General features: G+C 35.8%; 1 protein-coding gene across 1 annotated transcript; it reads right to left on the bottom strand.

Moving 5' to 3' along the window:
* Positions 1 to 21021: 21021 nt before the first annotated feature.
* Positions 21022 to 23394, bottom strand: LOC131804529 (uncharacterized). The gene has a single exon (XM_059127514.1). The coding sequence runs from the start codon at positions 22432 to 22434 to the stop codon at positions 21541 to 21543; it is 894 nt and encodes a 297-aa protein (XP_058983497.1). The 5' UTR covers positions 22435 to 23394; the 3' UTR covers positions 21022 to 21540.
* Positions 23395 to 23947: the final 553 nt, after the last annotated feature.

Genomic DNA, 23947 nt, shown 5'->3' with positions numbered 1-23947 from the left:
CGGAGGAAGTTATATATGGGAGCTATATCTAAATTTTTACCGACTATCTCCAATTTCAATAGGGTTCGTCCTTGGGCCAAACAAATGTTGTTTGGAAAATTTCATCTCAATCGGATTATAAATGCGACCTGCATTTTGTTCACAAGAATACATGGACAGACGGACGGACGGACGGACTGACATGCATAAATCAACTCACAGAGTGATTCCATGCAAATCATCAAAAGGAACTATGGGTCTATCTCGTTTCCTTTTGCCTGTTACAAACAAATGCACAAAGACATAATACCCTGACCACCTTGTGGTGTAGGGTATAAAAATCCATGACTTTTATTCGGGACGTCCTTAAAAATATTCTAATAAATCCAGGGTTTTTGGTCAGAAGAACTTTCATAAAAACAATTTTCACTGATTGTTCGTAAGAAATCAAAAAATCCAGAGGCCCTTCAATATGTTCATCCCCGATTTTTGGTAGCTGGTTTTTCCAATTAACTTTTTTCTTAGATTCACGATTTTGTGTGAGATCGAACTTCAATATATTCCTAAAAAAATAAGATATTTGAATTGAATTTTGGTCAGGGTTATTTTGAATAAATTTTCCAAAAATGTGAGACTTTGAGTAAATGAGCGATTTATTTTAAATCTGTTTCTGGGGAGAGCGTAACAAATATGTGTCGATTTTATTTCAAAATCAAAGCTAATTCATTCCCAGTGTTCGATTATTTCTTCAATATAAATCTTCTCAAAGGGGGTTCAAATAGAAGCATTAAACATTTTTATGTAGCACCGTGTTCCCAACATTAAAACACTCATAAAAACCATGCAGCTTAAATATCTGTTTAGAAACTCAAACAGTGATAATGCTCCTTCCAGACTTAGGACAGGGTTAAAATAGTTCGAAGGAATATAACACGTAAATAATGGTCACATTAGAACGGCATATAAACAGCCGATGGCGATGCTGCTGTTGTTGCAGACCAACTTTTCAGTGATAATTAGCCAAGGAGCATCATTATTTACAGATGGGCACATACATACACGCGCGTAACAGAAGTTGGGCATTCGACTTGGCACGGACAAACACGTTTATTCTCACACGTACACGTTGCCGTTCACCCTCGTTAAATACTTTGTTATTGTTATTGTTTTTTTTTTTTTTTTTCTCCTTACTTTTCTCTAAACGACACTTAGAACAAATGCAGCAGCAGCAGTAGGACGACAAGAGCAGCAACAACAACGACAGCAATAATCGTGGCCAAGTTAAAAAAAATCAAAGTCACTGAATCAAACGTTTAACCGAGACGTAGACGGAGATAGTAGACGGAGAGTGTGGGCACAGAGGGTAACGGGTTAAATTGGAGTACGATAGAAATATAGACAGAGTTCTGTGTGCACTACACATATGCGGTAGATAGATGTAAATATGTGTGGGTGTGTGTGTGCAAGTGTGCATCACATAGGGAAAATAACGGAGAACGGAAAAAATAAACGAAAAAAATCACCGCACTACAACCGACAATTTGCCTTTTTTGCTATTGAATGCCACTGAAAAGTGCCCACTGCCACAGCACAAAACAAACTAAATCGTCGTTGGCCGCCTAGCCATCATCATATGCTGCTCCAAGCTGGCTGCTGGCTGGCTGGATGCCTAGCTTTGGTGTCGATGCCGATGCTTGTGATGTTGCTTGCTGTTGTTGTTCTTGTTATTGTTGCTGCCACACTTTTCAGTAATATCTTTTCGTTTCCGTATGATGTTCGTTTGGTATTTGCCGTTGTGATTTTTTTTTGTTTTGTTCATCGTTTTCTTCTTCATTCTTGCAGCAAACATTTAAACACACACACACACAGACACAGTTCGCCCCAAAATGGGAGACCCAAACATGTATGCACACTTTAATATTCACACACACACGCACACACAGTTATTCTCTCATTCATGACAATTTGCCTACATTCACACACACACGTATATATAGTTCTGTAGTACTTTGCACTTATTGTAGTCGTCTCTCCAATAAACATCTTGTTGTATTATTGAGAGCATTGAAAATCAACAACAACAAAAAGGACAACAATAACAACAATGAGTGTGAGGATGCTTCTTCTTTGGCACTTTACTTCGTATTCAGAGTTGTCGTTGTAGAGATTTTTCCTTCAATGCTGGAAATAAATGGATGCTCATTTTCGTTAAAATACAAAAATGTAGTTCATTTTCTTGGAAAATGCTTGTGTCCTCAAAGCGATTTATTAAATTTTCGGACAAGAAATTAGTTCCTATCGATACAGGAAGAATTTATCAGTGTAAAATATGTGTCTCATTGAAAAATCGAAAAAAAAAAATCATAAAAACTATAAGATTTTTACTTGGAACGCATTATAAAACTATATTTCAAATTTTTACACCCTCCACTCTTTTGCCTGCAGGCGGGTCAAGTTCGAAGATGGGTACGGTACCCACCCGATATTCGGTACTTTGATCATAGACATATAAATGTATAGACTAAAAAGTTGTCTCATCTGTTATCTTCGAAAAAAGTGCTTCAATAGATGTCGTCCATGCTGTGAGAGAGCATAAGACTATTCACACAATTCTCTCAAAATATTAAATATTTTTATGATTTATTATTATTTGTCAATTGAAAATGAAACAGTGACTTTGTTTCCATTTACATTACCCAACTATGTAGTGAAATATAAAAATATAGACCTTAAATAGCAGAAAAATTAATAAATTGTTTTCGAGTCGAGTGACTTCACTAGCCCTGAGTGACTTTACTGGCCCAAGATCAACCATAGTGACATCTGCCGGAAGGGGTAAATTTTAAAACTTTTTACTATATACATTTATTTGTCTATGCTTTGATGATTGTTGCCAAATTTTTCAATGAAATTGACTGAAAATCCACAAAAGGAGTTCCTTCTGAGTACTTTACCCCTCGAAGAGTATTGTCTGTATAGGTCCACGATCTCGTATATCTCCCATATAACAATACCTCTGGTATTCGGCATTTTTATAATTTTTGGTACATTTTTCAATGGAATTGTCTAAAAATTCATACTTGAAGTTCTTTCTAAATACTTTACCCCTTGGAAAAAAATCGTACAGCCCACATACAACGGTACCCCCGATATTCGATATTTTGTCGATTTAAGGTCATTATTCAGCGGATTTATTTCAAATTTCGTAGATTCGAAATGGCTACTACAGCCTTTGACAAACAATTGCGTATGCAGGCCCACGCCTTCGTATAGCCTCCACATAACGGTGCCTCTCAATATTCGATATTTTGATGATTTTAGCGAAATTATTGACCTGACTTGTTTCAAATTTCGTATTTAGACAGAAAATTGTCCATGTCTTCGTAAAGACCCCATATGTCAGTACCTCCCTATGTTCGGTATATTGCCGATTTTAGGTACAATATTCACCGAAATTGTTTCAAATTTCGTATTTGAAGTTCGCAACGGGTACTACAACCTAAAACAGCAAATTGTCTGTACAGGTTCACGTCTTCGTATAGCCCCCATATAGCTATACCTCCTGATATTCGGTACATTGATGATTTTAGCGTCATTATTCTTCGGATTTTTTTCAAAGTTGGTATTTGAAGTTCGAAATGGATACTTCAGCCTAAGACAGAAAATTATCTGTGCAGATTGGGGTCTTATATAGATCCCAATAGACCCCAATATAAAAATAAAGGCTATATTCAGCATTTTTAAGATTTTAACAGAATTTTTAACGGATTTTATTTTTTTTGAAAATTTCTAAACTCGTTCCAAATGGTGGAGGGTATTTTCTTAACCACTCCACAATATATAATCCAGGATTTTATTTATTTTACCCTACACCATAGTATGAAGAATATATTAAGGTTGTCATTTCGTTTGTAACACCTCGAAATATACATTTTAAACCTCACAAAGTATATATATTATTGATCAGCATATAATTGTCGATTTAGCGATGTCCGTCCGTCTGACCATCTGTTGAAATCGCTCTAGCTTCCGAACGAAATGAAGTAGATTGGTAAAATTCTACTCAAATGTGTATTATGTCTGTATGACTTTTGGTATTGAAAATGGGTGATGTAGGTCCACGTTTTGGTATAGCCAGCGTGACCGTTGTGCCACTAAAGTATCAATTTTGCCACCTTTTTTGGGCTTTGATACCTTTGTGCCACTTTTTTATTTTGATCCTAAATGAGCCACTTTTTTGAATTTTTGTGCCACTTTTTTTAAACTACATATATTTTAATCTAAACGCTGTATTTAAAACAATGAAATGAAATAATGAAAAGCGTCGTGCGCTACCATTTCCAATTAGCGATAGCAAATTTCAGAGCGAACGCTCTTATATTAGGTGTTTGTGAGTGGTTTTCGCATGCTCAAAGTTGTCAAAATTGTTCTGTTTGTTTATTTCTGGAACGACTGTTAAGATACATTTTTAATTACTTTACTACAGCCTATGACAGAAAATTGTCTGTGCAGGTCCACGTCTTCGTATAGCCCCCATATTACGGTACCCCGATATATAGTATTTTGTAATGGATCGTAAATGGATCCTATGCCAGAAAATTGTCTGTGCAGGCTTATGACAAAAGTTGCGTATGCAGATCCCCGTCGTCGTATAGACCCTAATATCCGGCTACATTCGGTATTTTTAAGATTTTCACAGAATTTTTAATGGATTTTAGTTTTTTGAAAATTACCAAATTTGTACCATATGGTGGAGGGTATTTTTGAAAACAAAGTACAGTTCGCATTTATTACCCTATCCGGATGAAATTTTGCACCAATCATTTGTTTGGCCCAAGGACGAACTTTATTGAAATTGGAGATAATCGGTTAAAATTTAGATATAGCTCCCATATATATCTTCGTCCGATTTGCCTTTTATTGTGCACCAAACGTGTAATATCGGCCCGAATAGTATGGAATTTTGCACATACAGCCAAATTAAGCCTGAAAATAAGTATGCCAAATCGGTTCAGATATAGCTATAGCTCCCATATATATTGTTCATCCGATTTGTTATTTTTGTCCTCCGCAGCCGTAATATGCACTCTGTAACAACGATATTCAGGGAAATATATCAAATACAGCTCAGAAAAATCTTTGCCAAATTTTATCGAGATCGGTTCCGATTTGGATATATATCCGATTTCAAACTAATTGTGCACCAAATGGGCAATACAAGTCCGAATTTAAAAGATACAAATGCTTCGGCATATTTAGATCTTTGAACTTTAAATTATAATTATAATCATAGTGTGTATGATTAAGTTCTCCCATAAAAACTTTTAATTGTTTTGCGGAGCGCTACTAAATTAGCAAAGTGGTGTAGGGTATCATAAAGTCGGCCCCGCCCGACTTTAAGGCTTTCTTTACTGGTTAAATATGCAATATGTACATACATATATTATTACTATATAGTATTACATATAGATGAATTTGTTGTTTTGTTCTAAACTGTTATTTTTTAAATAAAATGTGAAATAATTTGTGCCACTTTCTGTGCCACCATTTAAAATGATATGTGCCACTTTTTTCAAGAAATTATACTTTTTGTGATACTTTTTGAAAATTTCCAGCGGTCACACTGGTTATAGCCCCTAAATAATGGTACCTCCCATTTTTAGACTTTTTACTTCGATATTTTAGAAATCCATAATATTTAATAAGCACTTTATACCTTCTTAAAATATCCAAGTATTTGTTGCAAAAAAAAAAAAAAAACATATCAAAAAATTCAATATTTTCGTTAAAAAATCTACGGTCAAGAGGTTTTTCGATATTTTTTATTTTATCTAAAAATATAATATTTCTGGTCAGGATAAACTTCAATATCTTTTAGGAACGAACGTGGATGATATTGGGAATCTTAGTAACCCCACAAACTCTGAAAGGAAGTCTTTAAAAAATGGTATTAAATAATCCACGACTTTAAAAACAAAGTTTTTTGGTCAGGACGCCATTCAAACAAATCCTAACAATTATTTATGTTATAAAAATCCACGATTTTTGTTCATTACTTCCGTCCTCGATTTTTGTTCAGAGCCTTCTTAAAGCCATGATTTTTAGTCAGGACGACCTTCAATATAATCCTAAAAAAAAACATATTTTGTCAGAAGTTGTTTCTAAATAATTTTCTCGATTTGAGTCAGGACGCCCTTAAATACATTCCAGAAAACTACACGAATTGTGACGTTTAAAAATAACCCTAAAAACTAAAAGTTTTAACTAGAGGTCTATTAAAATATTCTTTTTTAGAAATCCACATTATTGGTCAGGGCGTAAAAATTCACGATACTTTGCAAGATATTTAAAAAAAATCTCGATTTATTTGAAGCCGAGAAGTCTATATAAAATCTTCTTAAAGTCCACTAGTCTAGACGACTTCAAAAATATTTTTAAAAAAAGCTATTGGCAAAAAAAAAAAACAAGTTAAATGGAATCAGTCGGCATTGCCGACAGCTGCACACTCTCTAATATTCAGTTATTTAAATATATTTTGACTGGCGTTATGATTATTCAAACTGTTTACCCTTTATAGGAGTGGTTCCGAAGGAGTGGGGCAACATTTTCCATTTCGTATTTGACATAAGTCTTATAAAAAATATTAAAACTTATCAGATTTAGATTTTAAATCGACTACTAGCTTCATTTTAAATTAGATGTTTCATAATATTCCCAAAAGTTTGCGTTTATGGGAGTTATAGTTATTTAAAATTTTGACCCGTTATGGGGAGGTACCAGAACAAGTAGTCCGATATTGTCCATCTTCATAACACATTTTGCGTTGATAGAAGTATTGGAATGTGCCGAGTTTTAAAGTGATCGGATGCTCATTTCGCGTTTTATGTGCTCCATGGTTATTTAAAATTTTAACCTTTTGTGTGGGAGGTACAAGAAGGTCCGGCCTTGTGTTAGTAGAAATTTTGAAATGTGTAAAATTTTAAGATAATCGGACTCTTAGTTAAAATTTTATAAATTTATAAATTTTTATGCAAAATGTTGGCCCTTTATGGGGGATGTACCAGAATGAGTGATCCGATATCTACCATCTTCACAAAATTTTTTACTTAAGTATAAGTATTGGAATTTATGAAATTGCAAAAGAATTGGATGTTAATTTCTCGTTTTACGAGCTTCATGGTTATTTAGTACACCGATAGTGAGTGAGCCGATATATTCCATCTTCCCACCAGACCTTGTGTTAATAAAAAAATATTGTGATGCGTGTGATTTAAAGACAATCGGATTTTCACATTACATTTTAGAAGAGTTATAATTATGCAAAATTTTGAAGCTTTGTGGGGGAGGTACCTGATGGATCGAAGTCGGTCAAAAATAAAACATTTTAGGATCGTTGGGAAACACCATGTCAATACGCAAGAACTCGATCACCAACAAAATTATACGAATCACCATCGAAAAATCGCCCTGACAAATAAGGCCTATTTTCACCTCGAAAAACGTAAAAGTTAAGAGAGATCTCTCCATTCTCGACGATTTAGGGAATTGCACTAAAGGTCTACGCCAACATCCTAGCATCGGTTCAAGTCCTCAAAAATGGAATTCGTGAAGCTATCGAGGACATAGGATTAAAACGTATGTTCCAATTTTTCAAAACGTTAAGCATTCGTCGAGGAGATGCCAAAAGAAATGGACCAATCGGTCCCCCATTCACGCAACATAAAATATGCGCCAAAATATTGAGATATTATACAAAATTTTGACGCTTTTGTGGAGAAGCTGCAAAATGGACCAATGTTTCAATCAATGTATCTGACCTCAGTTTCATACAAATATTGCACATGTGAGATCTTAATCAAATAGTATTCCTCTTCGGTTTTTATAATATATACATATATCTTTTTTACTTGTTCGTTTGAGGGGGAGGTTCCAGATGGATATATCCCATTTTCACTCTAGACCTACAGTTGAAGTAAAAGTGAAACTATGCGAAGTTTAAAGTAAATCGCGGCATCGTGTATGACATGTGTGAAGATTTAAAAAATCAAACACTAATTTCACGTTTTATGAGAATTATGTTTTCTGGTACCTCCACTGCAAATGGTCAAATGATCAGTTTTCCTTTGGTTTTCTCTTTCAAAAACTCAATTTCTTTAAGACAAACTTTTTAAGTAAAAATCTACACCGAAGTTGGAGTATTTCATATAAACCCCAAACTTAACCCTCTTCTAAAATCTAAACTTGGTCATAAGTTGAGGTTACGTACCACGACAAACCCGACTGACACTTATGCTTGTAAACCTGCACATAATCTGTATATCGCATTACAAATTCAAATTGATCCCCCATGTAGTATAAGTATTGACATCACGTATACGACAAGGTGACCTTTCTCTCTCAAACTCTTTCATAGGCCCCCCAAAGAGGCAATTATCACAAATTGTAATTAAATTCAAACGATTTTATGCCACTTACAAAAGTTAGCAATACTTTTCACCAAGTTATGTGTTTGTCTGTGTGTGTGCCGGTGTGTTTGTATATGTGTCGCCTTTTATTTGAGTATACACTAAATGATGCTAGACCGACTATTGCCTCAATTTCTATATTATGGGTGAAAGAGGGTTCGAACCGAACGACCAAACGACAGACAGACAGACCAACAATCTTTTTTTTTTTTTTTTTGTGGCAAACACGTGCTTTACCATCGTTGGTTGTAAGTGAGTTTGTTTGGGTGTCTCTCTCTGTGTGTGTGTGTGTGTGTGTGTGCGAGTGTTATAATGTCTGCGTAAACAGGAGTGTGAGTGCGAGTGTGGCTGTGAGCATTGTCGCTTCGTTAAAAAGAGCACAGCCAGAGTATGTCCATTTCGCATGGCATACGAAATATAATGTGTTTTTGTATATTAAACGAAGCATCTTCGTCATTGTCGTTTCCTCTTGCAGAAAGACCACGAGGAGAAGAACAAGAAAAACAACAACAAATTCAGCAACAGAAAACTATTCATGCTTTTATTCAACAGTCAAAATTTTAGGCGGCACTTCCCCTCCCCGGAACCTCACAGAAAGTCAGTCAACTGTGAATGGGACATTTTTATATTCATGGAAGTTGTTGTTGTTGTGATTGTTATTTAAAGTTCATTTCATTAACATTGAGGGGGGTATGGATGGTGTTAGGGGGGAAGTTAATGAATTGAATTAAGGAAACATAAATAAATCTATATTTTAACATGTTACATAGTATCAGCCGATTTTTGCCTACAGATGTATACCCTCAGCCAATTCTCGATTATTTAAATATATTTTGACTTCTGTTATGATTATTGAAATGGTTGACCCTCTTTGGAGTAGATTCCGAAGGAATGGCCCAATATCCTTCATTTCGTATCGGATCTAAATAAATCTAATATAAATATTGCAAACTACCAGATTTATACTATATTATTTACTTCCTTCACTTTATATGAGGTATGCGATAATTTTTAGAAAATGTTAAAATGTGCGCGACCTACCAGATATAGTCGACCGAAGTATTCCATTTTCACACTTCAACTAGTAAAGATAAAAATATTGATATGCGCAAAATTACAAGAAAATTGAACATTCAATTCCAATTTTATGCGAAATTATAAATTCCGATAAATTCCATATTTATCTTAGGTTTCAGGTTGAGCGAAATATTTAGATATAGCAAGTTGTAAAGAATCACGGACTTGTTTCGCAAGAAATAACAGATAAAAGAATTGAAAATTGTGACCCTTCGTGGATGAGGTACCAGAAGGTGTTCGCAGATATATATCATTTTCACAACAGTTCTTGTGTTAGCAAAAATGTTTGTGTTTGTGAAATATAAAGTGAATCGGATCCTGATTTCGCTTTCTTTGAGCTTTCTGTTTTTCAAAATCTTCAACCCTATGTAAGGCAGGTATCAGAAGGAATGGTCTCATCTCTACCATCTTTACAAGAGATCTTGCGTTGATAGAGATGTGCCATGCCTGAATGAAATCGAATATTGATTTCTTTTTTTATGAGCTTCATGGGTATTACAATTTTTGACCCTTTTGTGGGGGAGGTACCAGAAGGGGTAAACCGATATGTCCCACCTTCGCAGCAGATTTTGTGTTAGTAAAAATAATGGCTTGTGAGAAGAACGGGTGTTTATTTCGGATTTAATGATCATTTTGGTTATCCAAAATGATGACCCTTAGTGGAGGAGATACAAGAAGAAATTTCCAAATTCTCCACCATTTTTATAACAGACCTTATGCTTATAGAAATATTGAGATTTGCCAAGTCTGCATGGAATCAGATGTTAATTTTGCGTTTTATGAGAAGGGGAAGAGTCCTCTATATTCCATATTCACGCCAGATCTTGGGTTGGTAAAAATATTGGAATGTGTGTATTTTGAAGATAATCGGACTCTTACATCACAATTTAAAAGAGTTATAATTATTCAAAATTTTGAAGCTTTGTGGGGAGGTACTTGATGGAATGGAATTTTCTCACCTGACCTAGCACTGATGGAAATATCGGATTATCCTTTCTCTTTCTGTCCAGTAAAGTATTTTTCGAAAATTTCAACCTTTTGTGGGGAAGGTACCAGAAGAAGTGGACCGATGTTGCCCATCTCCGAACTCGATCTAAGTTTGATAATTATCTTACGATGTACCAAGTTTGGAACAAATCGGATACTCCCTTCGAGAGTTACCGTGCGCACCATCCAGCCAGACAGGTAGATAAGCAGACGGACGAACGGGGACGGACATCGCTAGTGATAATTTTTGGAATATGTTGAAATGTGCCTCAAGTACCAGATATAGTGGACCAAAGTATTCCTCTTATACTGATAAAAATAAAAAAGTGGGTTAAATATTTAGATATACCAAGTTTGAAAAAATCTGAAGCTAGAATATAGAAAGGGTCAGATAAGGTTGGAGTACTTGGAAATTCGTACTAGAAGGGTACGAAAAAGTTTCTAAAAATTGAATACTATGTATTGGATAACAAGAATGAGCTATAATTCTGAAACTAGCAATGATAGTCCCTTATGGAGTACAGGATAGATGTACCAAAAGGTTTTTGGAAATTCGAATTTTAAGATTATGAAAAGTTCTAAAATAGTACTATTTGGTATGAAATGAACGAATAGAGCCTAAAACTTGAAATTTGGTACGAAAATCAAGGTTGGAAAATAAGTTTGGTATATGATGCGTACTTAGTGTGCGAACTGTACTAAATGGTACTACATTAAAGATAGTTTGGATTAGAGTAAACGGATGAAGCTGGAATTTTGGTTTGTGTTAACGATAATAACTAAATATTACTATATTTGGTGCAATCTAAAATTTCGTATTAGGGTCGCTGTTCATTTGCATTCTAGACATATGGAGGTGGCTTCGAAAATGTGTACTATAATTGTACGAAAAATACTGAATGATACTTTATTTGGTGATGGGATAGATATGAACATCTGAAATTTGGTGATTGGTTTGTGATAAAGAGGTGGTTCTGGAAATGTGTACTGCAAGTGCACGAAAAGTACTAAATAGTAAAAATAGTGAATAATTAGTGCTTGAAATCTGAAATTTGATATTAGGGTTGCGGTTCATGGACATACGGAGGTTATTTCGAAAATGTTTACTATAATTGTACAGAAAGGTACTATATTTGGCATTGGGTGTAGGGATAGAGATACAATTCTGAAATTTGATGTTACGATCACTAATGATATCTGGGTTAGAGCTTTGGCGGTGATTTGCAAATGCGTCCTACATTTGTACGAAAAGTGCTAAATAGAACTACATTTGGTTAAATTAGGCCATAACTCCTTACAAAATGACATTTCAGCGTTTTTTAATATTATTTGGGATCACTTTTTAGGCGTGAAATATTAAATATTTTAAAACGGCATTAACTCCTTAAATATTGACATTTCAGCATTTTTTGGCTATTATTTGTGATCACTTTCATAGGCATGACTTATAAAATATTTTAAAATGACCATAACTCCTTAAATATTGACATTTCAGCGTTTTAGCTTCCAATTCTGATCACTTTTTTAAACGTGAATTATTAAATATTTTAAAATAATAACACAGAACTGAAAGTACCCTCCAGTATGCAAAATCCCAATACATAATCCAGAATTAATTCCATTCATTTTTCATTGATGTAATCTCCCACCTTAACCTATGAACATTAATAACCCAAAAAAAATGGACATGACCTGCCCTGGCTCTGCACCTATGACCTTTCCTTTTCTTCCTCTTCTTCTATAATAAGCCGAATGAAATGTGACGAAGCATAGCCAACTCTTTCTAAAAATATAGTATATGGAGTTTTATTCAACCCAAATTTATAACGTCACTGCGTGACCTCACAACTACAGACATACAAACTCACTCACTCACACACACACAAAAAGCGATTCATTTTGGAGCATAAACTGATTTCGGTTTTTGTTTGGTATCGTTGTTGTTGCTAGTGCTTTTTCTGTTGTTCAACTTTAAACTATTTATTTCCAAAATAGGTATGTTCGGCATCTACATGTCGTCTGTGTGTGTGTCTCGCTCTCTATGTGTGTGTGATTTTGTATTGTGACGTTGCAAAACGAATTTAAATTCTAGGGTAACGTTCGTTAAACGAATACCCTGAAAATTGGATTTGGAGTAAGTGTGAGGTGCGATTGTGTGTGTGTGTGTGTGCGTCTGTGTGAGTGTCAGACCATATTGGTATTTTATTTGTAGGAAATGACGTCGTCGATTTTGAACACAGTTCAGTTCAGCATCAATTGTTCGGAAGCAAATCAAATTGTAATTTGAACGAATTTGCTGATTTGTATGGATTTATTATGCCCAACACAACACACAGACACATCGCTTGGGGAAAATGATTTGAGGAAAACTAGCACCAAATTTGGTAGTGGAAAACATTAAGAAATTTTCCAATCATTCGAATCGAAACTACCGAAACGATTTTTATCTCGATTTAAAGAAAATCTGCTAAAATTGAATAATCTTGTGACGAGACTTCTTAGAACTTCTCTTTTAAAGCCAAATTAAAAAAAATCAAGAACTTTTTTCAAAATATTGCTTATTAAGACCTTAGGATTTTTAATTTGTTTTCATGGCCTTTCAGACATGAATACTTTTCAAGAAATAACACTCCATGAAACGTGGATTTAACAAATATTTTCTCAAGGACTTTCAAACCATAAAATATGTATTATCTAAAGGACTATCGACCATAAATGCGAATTTTTTAAAGGAGTATCATACGTGAATTTATTTTTTTTAAATATCTTTCAAGGACTATAAAATTGCAATTTTTAATATCTTTCAAGGACTATCAGACTTCGATATTTTTAATATCTTTCAAAGAGTATTAGATTTGGATTTTTTTAAATATCTATCAGACGTGTTTTTTTTAAATATCTTTCAAGGACTATCAAAAGTTTATTTTTTAATATCTTTCAAGGACTGTCAGCGTGGATTTTTTAAATGTATTACAAGGACTATCAGCAGCGTGGACTTTTTTAAAATATCTTCCAAGGACTATTAGCAGCGTGGTTTTTTTAAAATATCTTCCAAGGACTATCAGCAGCGTAGATTTTTTAAAATATCTTCCAAGGACTATCAGACACGGATTTTTTGTTAAATATCTTTCAAGGACTATCAGACGTGGATTTTTTTAAATATCTTTCAACGACTGTCAGGCGTGGATTTTTTAAATATATTACAAGGACTATCAGCAGCGTGGATTTTTTACAATATCTTCCAAGGACTATCAGCAGCGTGGTTTTTTTAAAATATCTTTCAAGGACTATCAGACGTGGATTTTTTTAAATATCTTTCAACGACTGTCAGGCGTGGATTTTTTAAATATATTACAAGGACTATCAGCAGCGTGGATTTTTTATAATATCTTCCAAGGACTATCAGCAGCGTGGATTTTTTAAAATATCTTCCAAGGACTATCAGACACGGATTTTTTGTTAAATATCTTTCAAGGACTATCAGACGTGGATTTTTTTAAATATCTTTCAACGACTGTCAGGCATGGATTTTTTAAATATATTACAAGGACTATCAGCAGCGTGGATTTTTTAAAATATCTTCCAAGGACTATCAGACACGGATTTTTTGTTAAATATCTTTCAAGGACTATCAGACGTGGATTTTTTTAAATATCTTTCAACGACTGTCAGGCGTGGATTTTTTAAATATATTACAAGGACTATCAGCAGCGTGGATTTTTTACAATATCTTCCAAGGACTATCAGCAGCGTGGTTTTTTTAAAATATCTTTCAAGGACTATCAGACGTGGATTTTTTTAAATATCTTTCAACGACTGTCAGGCGTGGATTTTTTAAATATATTACAAGGACTATCAGCAGCGTGGATTTTTTATAATATCTTCCAAGGACTATCAGCAGCGTGGATTTTTTAAAATATCTTCCAAGGACTATCAGACACGGATTTTTTGTTAAATATCTTTCAAGGACTATCAGACGTGGATTTTTTAAATATCTTTCAACGACTGTCAGGCGTGGATTTTTTAAATATATTACAAGGACTATCAGCAGCGTGGATTTTTTGTTAAATATCTTTCAAGGACTATCAGACGTGGATTTTTTTAAATATCTTTCAACGACTGTCAGGCATGGATTTTTTAAATATATTACAAGGACTATCAGCAGCGTGGATTTTTTACAATATCTTCCAAGGACTATCAGCAGCGTGGTTTTTTTAAAATATCTTTCAAGGACTATCAGACGTGGATTTTTTTAAATATCTTTCAACGACTGTCAGGCGTGGATTTTTTAAATATATTACAAGGACTATCAGCAGCGTGGATTTTTTATAATATCTTCCAAGGACTATCAGCAGCGTGGATTTTTTAAAATATCTTCCAAGGACTATCAGACACGGATTTTTTGTTAAATATCTTTCAAGGACTATCAGACGTGGATTTTTTTAAATATCTTTCAACGACTGTCAGGCATGGATTTTTTAAATATATTACAAGGACTATCAGCAGCGTGGATTTTTTAAAATATCTTCCAAGGACTATCAGACACGGATTTTTTGTTAAATATCTTTCAAGGACTATCAGACGTGGATTTTTTTAAATATCTTTCAACGACTGTCAGGCGTGGATTTTTTAAATATATTACAAGGACTATCAGCAGCGTGGATTTTTTACAATATCTTCCAAGGACTATTAGCAGCGTGGTTTTTTTTAAAATATCTTCCAAGAACTATCAGCAGCGTAGATTTTTTAAAATATCTTCCAAGGACTATCAGACACGGATTTTTTGTTAAATATCTTTCAAGGACTATCAGACGTGGATTTTTTTAAATATCTTTCAACGACTGTCAGGCGTGGATTTTTTAAATATATTACAAGGACTATCAGCAGCGTGGATTTTTTACAATATCTTCCAAGGACTATCAGCAGCGTGGTTTTTTTAAAATATCTTTCAAGGACTATCAGACGTGGATTTTTTTAAATATCTTTCAACGACTGTCAGGCGTGGATTTTTTAAATATATTACAAGGACTATCAGCAGCGTGGATTTTTTATAATATCTTCCAAGGACTATCAGCAGCGTGGATTTTTTAAAATATCTTCCAAGGACTATCAGACACGGATTTTTTGTTAAATATCTTTCAAGGACTATCAGACGTGGATTTTTTTAAATATCTTTCAACGACTGTCAGGCATGGATTTTTTAAATATATTACAAGGACTATCAGCAGCGTGGATTTTTTAAAATATCTTCCAAGGACTATCAGACACGGATTTTTTGTTAAATATCTTTCAAGGACTATCAGACGTGGATTTTTTTAAATATCTTTCAACGACTGTCAGGCGTGGATTTTTTAAATATATTACAAGGACTATCAGCAGCGTGGATTTTTTAAAATATCTTCCAAGGACTATCAACAGCGTGGATTTTTTAAATATCTTCCAAGGACTATCAGCAGCGTGGATTTTTTAAAATATCTTCCAAAGAATAACAACAGCGTGGATTTTTTAAATATCTTCCAAGGACTATCAGCAGCGTGGATTTTTTAAAATATCTTCCAAGGACTATCAGCAGCGTGGATTTTTTAAAATATCTTCCAAAGAATAACAACAGCGTGGATTTTTTAAATATCTTCCAAGGACTATCAGCAGCGTGGATTTTTTAAAATATCTTCCAAGGACTATCAGACACGAATTTTTTTGTTAAATATCTTTCAAGGACTATTAGACTTGGATTTTTTTTAATATCTTTCAACGACTGTCAGGCGTGGATTTTTTAAATATATTACAAGGACTATCAGCAGAGTGGATTTTTTAAAATATCTTCCAAGGACTATCAGCAGCGTGGTTTTTTTAAAATATCTTCCAAGGACTATCAGCAGCGTGGTTTTTTAAAATATCTTCCAAGGACTATCAGCAGCGTGGATTTTTTAAAATATCTTCCAAGGACTATCAGCAGCGTGGATTTTTTAAAATATCTTTCAAGGACTATCAGACGTGGATTTTTTTAAAATATCTTTCAAGGACTATCAGACGTGGATTTTTTAAAATATCTTTCAAGGACTATCAGGGGTGGATTTTTTAAATATATCTTCCAAGGACTATCAGCAGCGTGGATTTTTTAAAATATCTTCCAAGGACTATCAGCAGCGTGGATTTTTTAAAATATCTTCCAAGGACTATCAACAGCGTGGATTTTTTAAAATATCTTCCAAGGACTATCAGCAGCGTGGATTTTTTAAAATATCTTCCAAGGACTATCAGCAGCGTGGATTTTTTAAAATATCTTCCAAGGACTATCAGCAGCGTGGATTTTTTAAAATATCTTCCAAGGACTATCAGCAGCGTGGATTTTTTAAAATATCTTCCAAGGACTATCAGCAGCGTGGATTTTTTAAAATATCTTCCAAGGACTATCAGCAGCGTGGATTTTTTAAAATATCTTCCAAGGACTATCAGCAGCGTGGATTTTTTAAAATATCTTCCAAGGACTATCAGCAGCGTGGATTTTTTAAAATATCTTCCAAGGACTATCAGCAGCGTGGTTTTTTTTAAATATCTTCCAAGGACTATCAGCAGCGTGGATTTTTTAAAATATCTTCCAAGGACTATCAGGCGTGGATTTTTTTAAATATCTTTCAAGGACTATCACCAGCGTGGATTTCTTAAAATATCTTCCAAGGACTATCAGCAGCGTGGATTTTTTAAAATATCTTCCAAGGACTATCAGCAGCGTGGATTTTTTAAAATATCTTCCAAGGACTATCAGCAGCGTGGATTTTTTAAAATATCTTCCAAGGACTATCGCCAGCGTGGATTTTTTAAAATATCTTCCAAGGACTATCAGCAGCGTGGATTTTTTAAAATATCTTCCAAGAACTATCAGCAGCGTGGATTTTTTAAAATATCTTCCAAGGACTATCAGCAGCGTGAATTTTTTAAAATATCTTCCAAGGACTATCAGCAGCGTGGATTTTTTAAAATATCTTTCAAGGACTATCAGCAGCGTGGATTTTTTAAAATATCTTCCAAGGACTATCAGCAGCGTGGATTTTTTTAAATATCTTCCAAGGACTATCAAACGTGAATTTTGCGACCATTCTACCAAATTTCAGATTTCAAGCACTATATGTTCACCCAATACCAAATTGTACTAAATATACCTTTCGTACACATGTACTACACACTTCCAAAACCACTTCATATCTGAATGCCACATACAAACAGAGACCTCAACATAAAATTTCTGCATTCCAACTCTATCCTTTCACCAGGTACCATATTTAGTACATTGCGTACTATTTAGTACTAGTACTCATTTCCAAAACCACCTCCATATCTCAATTCAAGATACCAAATAAGTTCTCAATATCAAATTCAATACAAAATTTAATTTAAGACGCATTTTCTAAACCTCCGAAAAATCTCAAACACATATACCATCAGTAATCTAAATATCAAATTTCAGAATTATATCTCTATCCCTTCACCCAATACCAAATATAGTACCATTTAGTACTTTTCGTGTAATTATAGTATACATTTCCGAAACCACCTCCATATCTCCAGTCTGCAAATAAACAGCGGCCCTAATACCAAATTTCAGATAACAAACACTATCTGTTCCCTCAATACCAAATTGTACCAAATATAGTACTATTTGGTACTTTTCGTGCATTTGTAGTACATATTTCCAAAATCACGTTTTTTTTTTATCTCAAACCTATTACGAACAGTGATTTCAATACATTTTTTTTCAAATTCCGGCTTCATCCCTTCACCTTAAACCAAATTTAGTACCATTTAGTACAGTTCGCATACTTGGTACACATTTTCAAAACTACCGTCATATATCAAACTTACTTTCCAATCTTGATTCTCATATCAAATGTCTAGTTTTTAGCTTTATCCGTTCACATAATACCAAATTGTACCATTTTAGAAGTTTAGTACCATTTTAGAACTTTTCGTAATCTTAAAGTTCGAATTTCCAAAAAAACATTTGGTACATCGATCCCGCGTTCCATCATCGACTCTCATTCCGTGTGCCCTATACGAATTATTAAATTTTTTTCATAACCTTTTATAACGAATTTCCCAAAACCCAGCCTTATCACACTGACTCTCGTGCAAAGTTTCAGGATTCTAGCTTCAGCTGTTTCGTCTGGGCATTAAATTTCGATCAGTCTGTCAGTTATATCACTTCTCTTTTATATTCTAGAGAATATTCAAATTGTGACCCATAATAGGAGAGGTAAAAGAAGGTATGGACCTACATCGTCCTTTTCCGGAGTCCATTGCAATTAAATGCGGAAGTTTGTAAAGAATTATGTATCGAAAGATGCTCCACTTGACTTCGACTTCCAAATCAAAGATGTTGACGAATACCCATTTCGGAAAATATCATTATATCTCCACAAAGAAGCTAAGGGAAACTGGCATGTCCTTACACTCTATCTTTCCAAATTCCGATAACGTACTGCCACAAGCGAAAACACCTGCTTTCTTCATTGTGTATGTATGTTAGAAATCATCGCACTCCTTAAATTCCAACACAACCTATTCTCTCCCTCACTTGCTTCTCGTAATCTCCATAACTTTTTGCTTCACTTGAAATAAAAATCCTTGTCAGGATTAAAACGGAATAACCTACAACGAACGAACGAAGTCAATATTAAAACATTTATGAAATGAAAATAAAAATAAAAGTTTGACACAAAAACGACTGCATTTCGATGTCAATAAACTGTCAGGATGGCAAACAGCAACAACAACAATATTTCATCAGGCATTCCATTCAAATGCATGTTACTCTGGCTGGCTGGCTGACTGGATGCTTGGTTGGTTAATGCTAAAGATTTGCCCCAAAGGGCTAAAGAAAAAACATTCAAATGTAAACAAAATGAATCCACAGGTACTGTATATTGTTGTTATTCTTTTTCATTTCGGTGTTGTTGTTGTGTGCCGACGACAATGAGAACACGCACACACAAACACACACAGTCAGTTAGTCAGTCAAGTGTATACATGGACTAGAAACAAAAAAAAATAAGCAACAGCAACAACTGCATGAGTTAGGATCTCTGTAAACCTTCTTTACATGCCGACAAACACACATACCCATATTCATACTCTTATTTTTGTTGGTAGAAAAAAAATCTTCAAGTGAGCACCCCTCAACATATGAATACATTAACATAGTTTACAACAATTCTACACCCACACAATGCAATGTGGTATATATGTGTGTGTAGAGTTGTAGCAACTGAAAATGAAACAGAGAGAGAGAGAGAAAATAACGCCAGTAAGGCATCACCAACAAACGCCGTTGGTACTACAAAGTATTTTGAACTTTAAGCAATAGCCCAGAGGCTGAAACAACAACAACAATAGTTACAAGAATTCTTTTGCTCGAAAACCCAAACAAATGTAGGTAACTTGGCAAGTTTGTTTGTTTGTGCGTTTACACTACACATTGTCATCAGGGTTGGCAATTTGTACAAATTATACACAAATATTTACATATTCAAAGCATTTTTTGGAGCGTCTGCTTTCGTTTTGGGAATAATTGACTATTTCAAAATATGGCAAAAATTGGAATTGAATAGCAGATAGACAGATGAGTAGTGTTTTGGCAATCTAGTTCGATCGATAGAATTAGTTTCTTATCCAGTTCTCCAGACTTCGATCGTTTGTATGAGAATTTTGTGTATGAGTGATATGAAATACATGAAATTTATAAAATCACTCATAAGCTTGGGAACTGGTGTGCTAGCGTGACCCAATTAAAACTCAATTTTTTATAAAACACAGATTTAAAAAAAAAAACAAGTAATCAAAGGCTACAGTCGAGCGGGGCCGATCGTTGAATACCCTACAACACTATAATAAACGTACAGTTTATATATATTTCCAATTTAATTAACGAAATAGTCAGAAGTGCGTCTTTCCTGTATTTGTGAATTCTCCAAAAAGTCACTGGAATGGACACATTGAATATTTTTGGATGGCCATCCAAAACTGCTTGGCTTTTGCAATGTCCGGTAACCCCCATTCAAATGTGTGTGAGGATCGGGCGATAATTACAACCTCCTGACAATTTTGCAGTTTTTTGGTCCATTTCAACCCCTAAAAAGAGTAGGCTTCTATTCTGACCCTCATCTTATCCCCATGCAAAATTTCGTAAGAATCGGGCCATAAATGCGATTTGTATATGATATCCTGATATCCCAACTACTTAGTTTTGTTAGCTGTAGAAATATTACCAAATGTTTAATTCAAATTGAAAATATGCCAAAAATTGTGGAGTAGAAATCTGGTTATACTGCTGTTTTGGACAGAAAACTATTCCGTGGAATTCGAAATATTTTACTCTCGTTTTGCAGATGTGGATAAGGAAAAAGGAAAGGAAATAAAACGAGCGTATTAGTTTTGTTTGAAAGAACAATTCTGGTTCTTTATTTAGAATTCAAATTTGAAGATTTGAATAGCGCTTACCAAATTCAAACAGTTGTGGTTGACGTTAAGGTAACAAGTGATTTTATTTGGAACAAAGGAAAATCGAAAAACCACAGAGAGGACACAAACGGACATATTGAGTGATTGAGCGCTACAGCACAAGCACAACTTACGAGTGCGCGCGAAACTTAACTTTTGAATTAGGGTGACCAGATCATCAAACTTTCGCATGAACATTACCGGCCCCCTTGCAGTATCACTGCAATAAAAGAATGAAACGGAAAACCCGTGTGTGTCCCCACTGCTTACAATACAAGCGATGTAAAGTAATGAATGAAATGGATATGAGATTATAGTAAGTAAGAAATATAATGATGAAACAGCGGGAGGATTACATCTAACATCAGCGCCGAAAGGAATCCGAACTCGCATCTGTAACTTCAGGAGGGACATCTGGAAAGATAAAGTTTGTGCTTTGGGGGAAAAGGAAAACAATAGTGCATTCTTCAGTTCATGTTTATTAGTAATTCATTTGAGTTTAGAAAAGAGAATAGAAAAAAAAATAGGGATGTCCCAATTATGAACATAGCCCATATATCGCCCAGCCAAACACCGTGCTCTGAGCCGTTGGCAACCCGCTCCTTGCATATACCCCTTCAGACACGACCTTCGGATATAGGTCTACTCCAATCACTATGTCGACCCCTGCAGATTTATAAAACGTGGGGTCTGCAAAGAACAAATGAGGGAAGTTCCTTTTGAACTCCTCCGGGAGCGATTCAGCTGGCGTCTTTGTCGTGATCCGATTGTCAACCCGGAATGTGCCCTCAATCTTCACCTTCGAATCAAACCTCGAAAATAATGTCAGTTGGCATACCGTCTCCTCTCTCAGGGTCAGCGTGTTTAACTTTATCTTCTCCACAAACGCTCTCGAAACTCTGCTGACCGGCGAAGCGGAATCCAAGAGACACCTGGCCACATTCTTCGCATCAATCCTCACCAGGACGGTAGGCAACAAAATGGTCCGATTCTGCTGGATCAAAGATGTTAGGGACCCCCTTTTCGCTGGTGCCGGTGCAGACGCAGGTTGGCGACGAGCCGCCGTAGAAGTCGACGGCTGCGGTGAAGGGGACCGAGAACTGGCTCCGGAACTAACCGAGGGCGCATGTCGTGGTAAAATCTGATCGCGGACTTTGGGATTGACGTGAAGGAGAGTGTGGTGAAACTTCTTGCAATGGCGACACCCCTTGTCACTGAAGCACGACCCATTCGAGTGATCTACTGCCAAGCAATTCACGCAGTATTTGTGCTGACGGACAGTATCTAAGCGTTCCGACATGTTCATATCCAGGAACTTGTGGCATCGACGCAACGCATGAGGACGCTGGCAGAGAGGGCATAGAAACTGTCGTTTATATGGAGCTGGATTGGAATGACTGCGTTTATTGTTGTTGGAAACGTGTTTGGGCATGGTTGCTAAGGACAAGGTAAGGACAGAACAACATAGGACGGAAAGAAATAAAAAGAAATTCGGAACTTAGTTATCGGAAAGGACAACAAGTTTTGTAATTGGACGAGTGATAACGCCTTTCTGAGTCACAAGATCTGCGACACGAACATGGCCATCAGAGCCGCGATACGTCTTGGAAACCCTACCCAGACGCCATGAATTTGGCGGAAGATTCTCATCATATATGGCGACCAGTGTGTTCTCTTCAATATCTTTCTCAGGAGTCTGCCACTTGTGGCGCTTTTGAAGCTCACGGAGATACTCTGTTTTCCACCGAGCACAGAAACTCTGATGGATCGCTTTCAAACGTTTCCAACGATTTATCAAGGAAATTGGACTCTCATCAATATTTGGATCAATAGGAGCTAAAATGGGAGTCCCGATGAGGAAATGACCTGGCGTCAACGCAGCAAAATCAGTTGGATCGCTGGAAATAGGAGACAATGGACGAGAGTTTAAACAGGACTCAATTCTGGAGAGAAGTGTCGAAAACTCTTCAAACGTGAACTTGTAGGAGCCGGCGAACTTTCGGAAATGGGTTTTGAAACTCTTAACCCCAGCTTCCCAGAGGCCACCCATATGAGGTGCTCCGGGTGGAATGAAGTGCCAACTCAGATTTTGGACGGAAAAAATTTCTATTAGCGCTGTGCGAGAGGCTTGGATAAATTCTCTCGCCAGTATTTTGGACGCCCCCACGAAGGTCGTACCGTTATCTGAATACAGATGTGCTGGACATCCGCGCCGTGAAACAAATCTATGGAAAGCCGCCAAGAACGTGGGAGTGGAAAGATCGGATGTTGCCTCCAGATGAATCGCTTTGGTCGAGAAACAAACGAAAACGCACGCATACCCTTTCGTGATCCGACATGCGCGACCGCAATAGCTCTTGATCTCAAAAGGGCCAGCGAAATCGAGGCCCGTGCGAGCGAAGGGACGAGAAATTTCAGTGCGCTCAGGAGGGAGCGCAGCCATGATCTGTCTTTGACATCGTTTCTTATACAGAAGACAAGTGCGACACTTATTGATCGTTGTTTTAATCAGGTTCTTGACTTTAGGAATCCAATACTGGGATCGTATTAATCGAAGAACAAGCTGATTTCCACCATGAATAGTGATATTGTGAATGAATTGAACGTAGAAACGAGCTAGCTTGCAATTGTATGGAAGAATGATTGGACGCTTCTCATCATCAGGAATGCCAGGAGCCGATTCTAAACGTCCGCATGAACGGATAATCCCCTTAGAGTCAAGGTACGGATTCAAGCATAGAAGGGAACTGGACGTAGAAATCGGTTTCCTGAGCGATAGGGATCTGTACTCCTCTGGAAAACTGAACTTTTGATACCATCGGATAAGAATATTCCGACCTCCAATGATATCGGAATTACAGAGTGGTTGTGCACCAGGAGAACGGTAACGAGGATGGAAACGATGAAGGAAACGATACACATATGAAAAAACTCGCAATGCTCGT

The sequence above is a fragment of the Musca domestica genome, unplaced genomic scaffold, assembly GCF_030504385.1.
Source record: "Musca domestica strain aabys unplaced genomic scaffold, Musca_domestica.polishedcontigs.V.1.1 45, whole genome shotgun sequence".
NCBI classification, from domain to species: domain Eukaryota; kingdom Metazoa; phylum Arthropoda; class Insecta; order Diptera; family Muscidae; genus Musca; species Musca domestica.
Note: the sequence above shows the minus strand (reverse complement) of the source record. Positions and strands in the feature narration are given on the sequence as shown.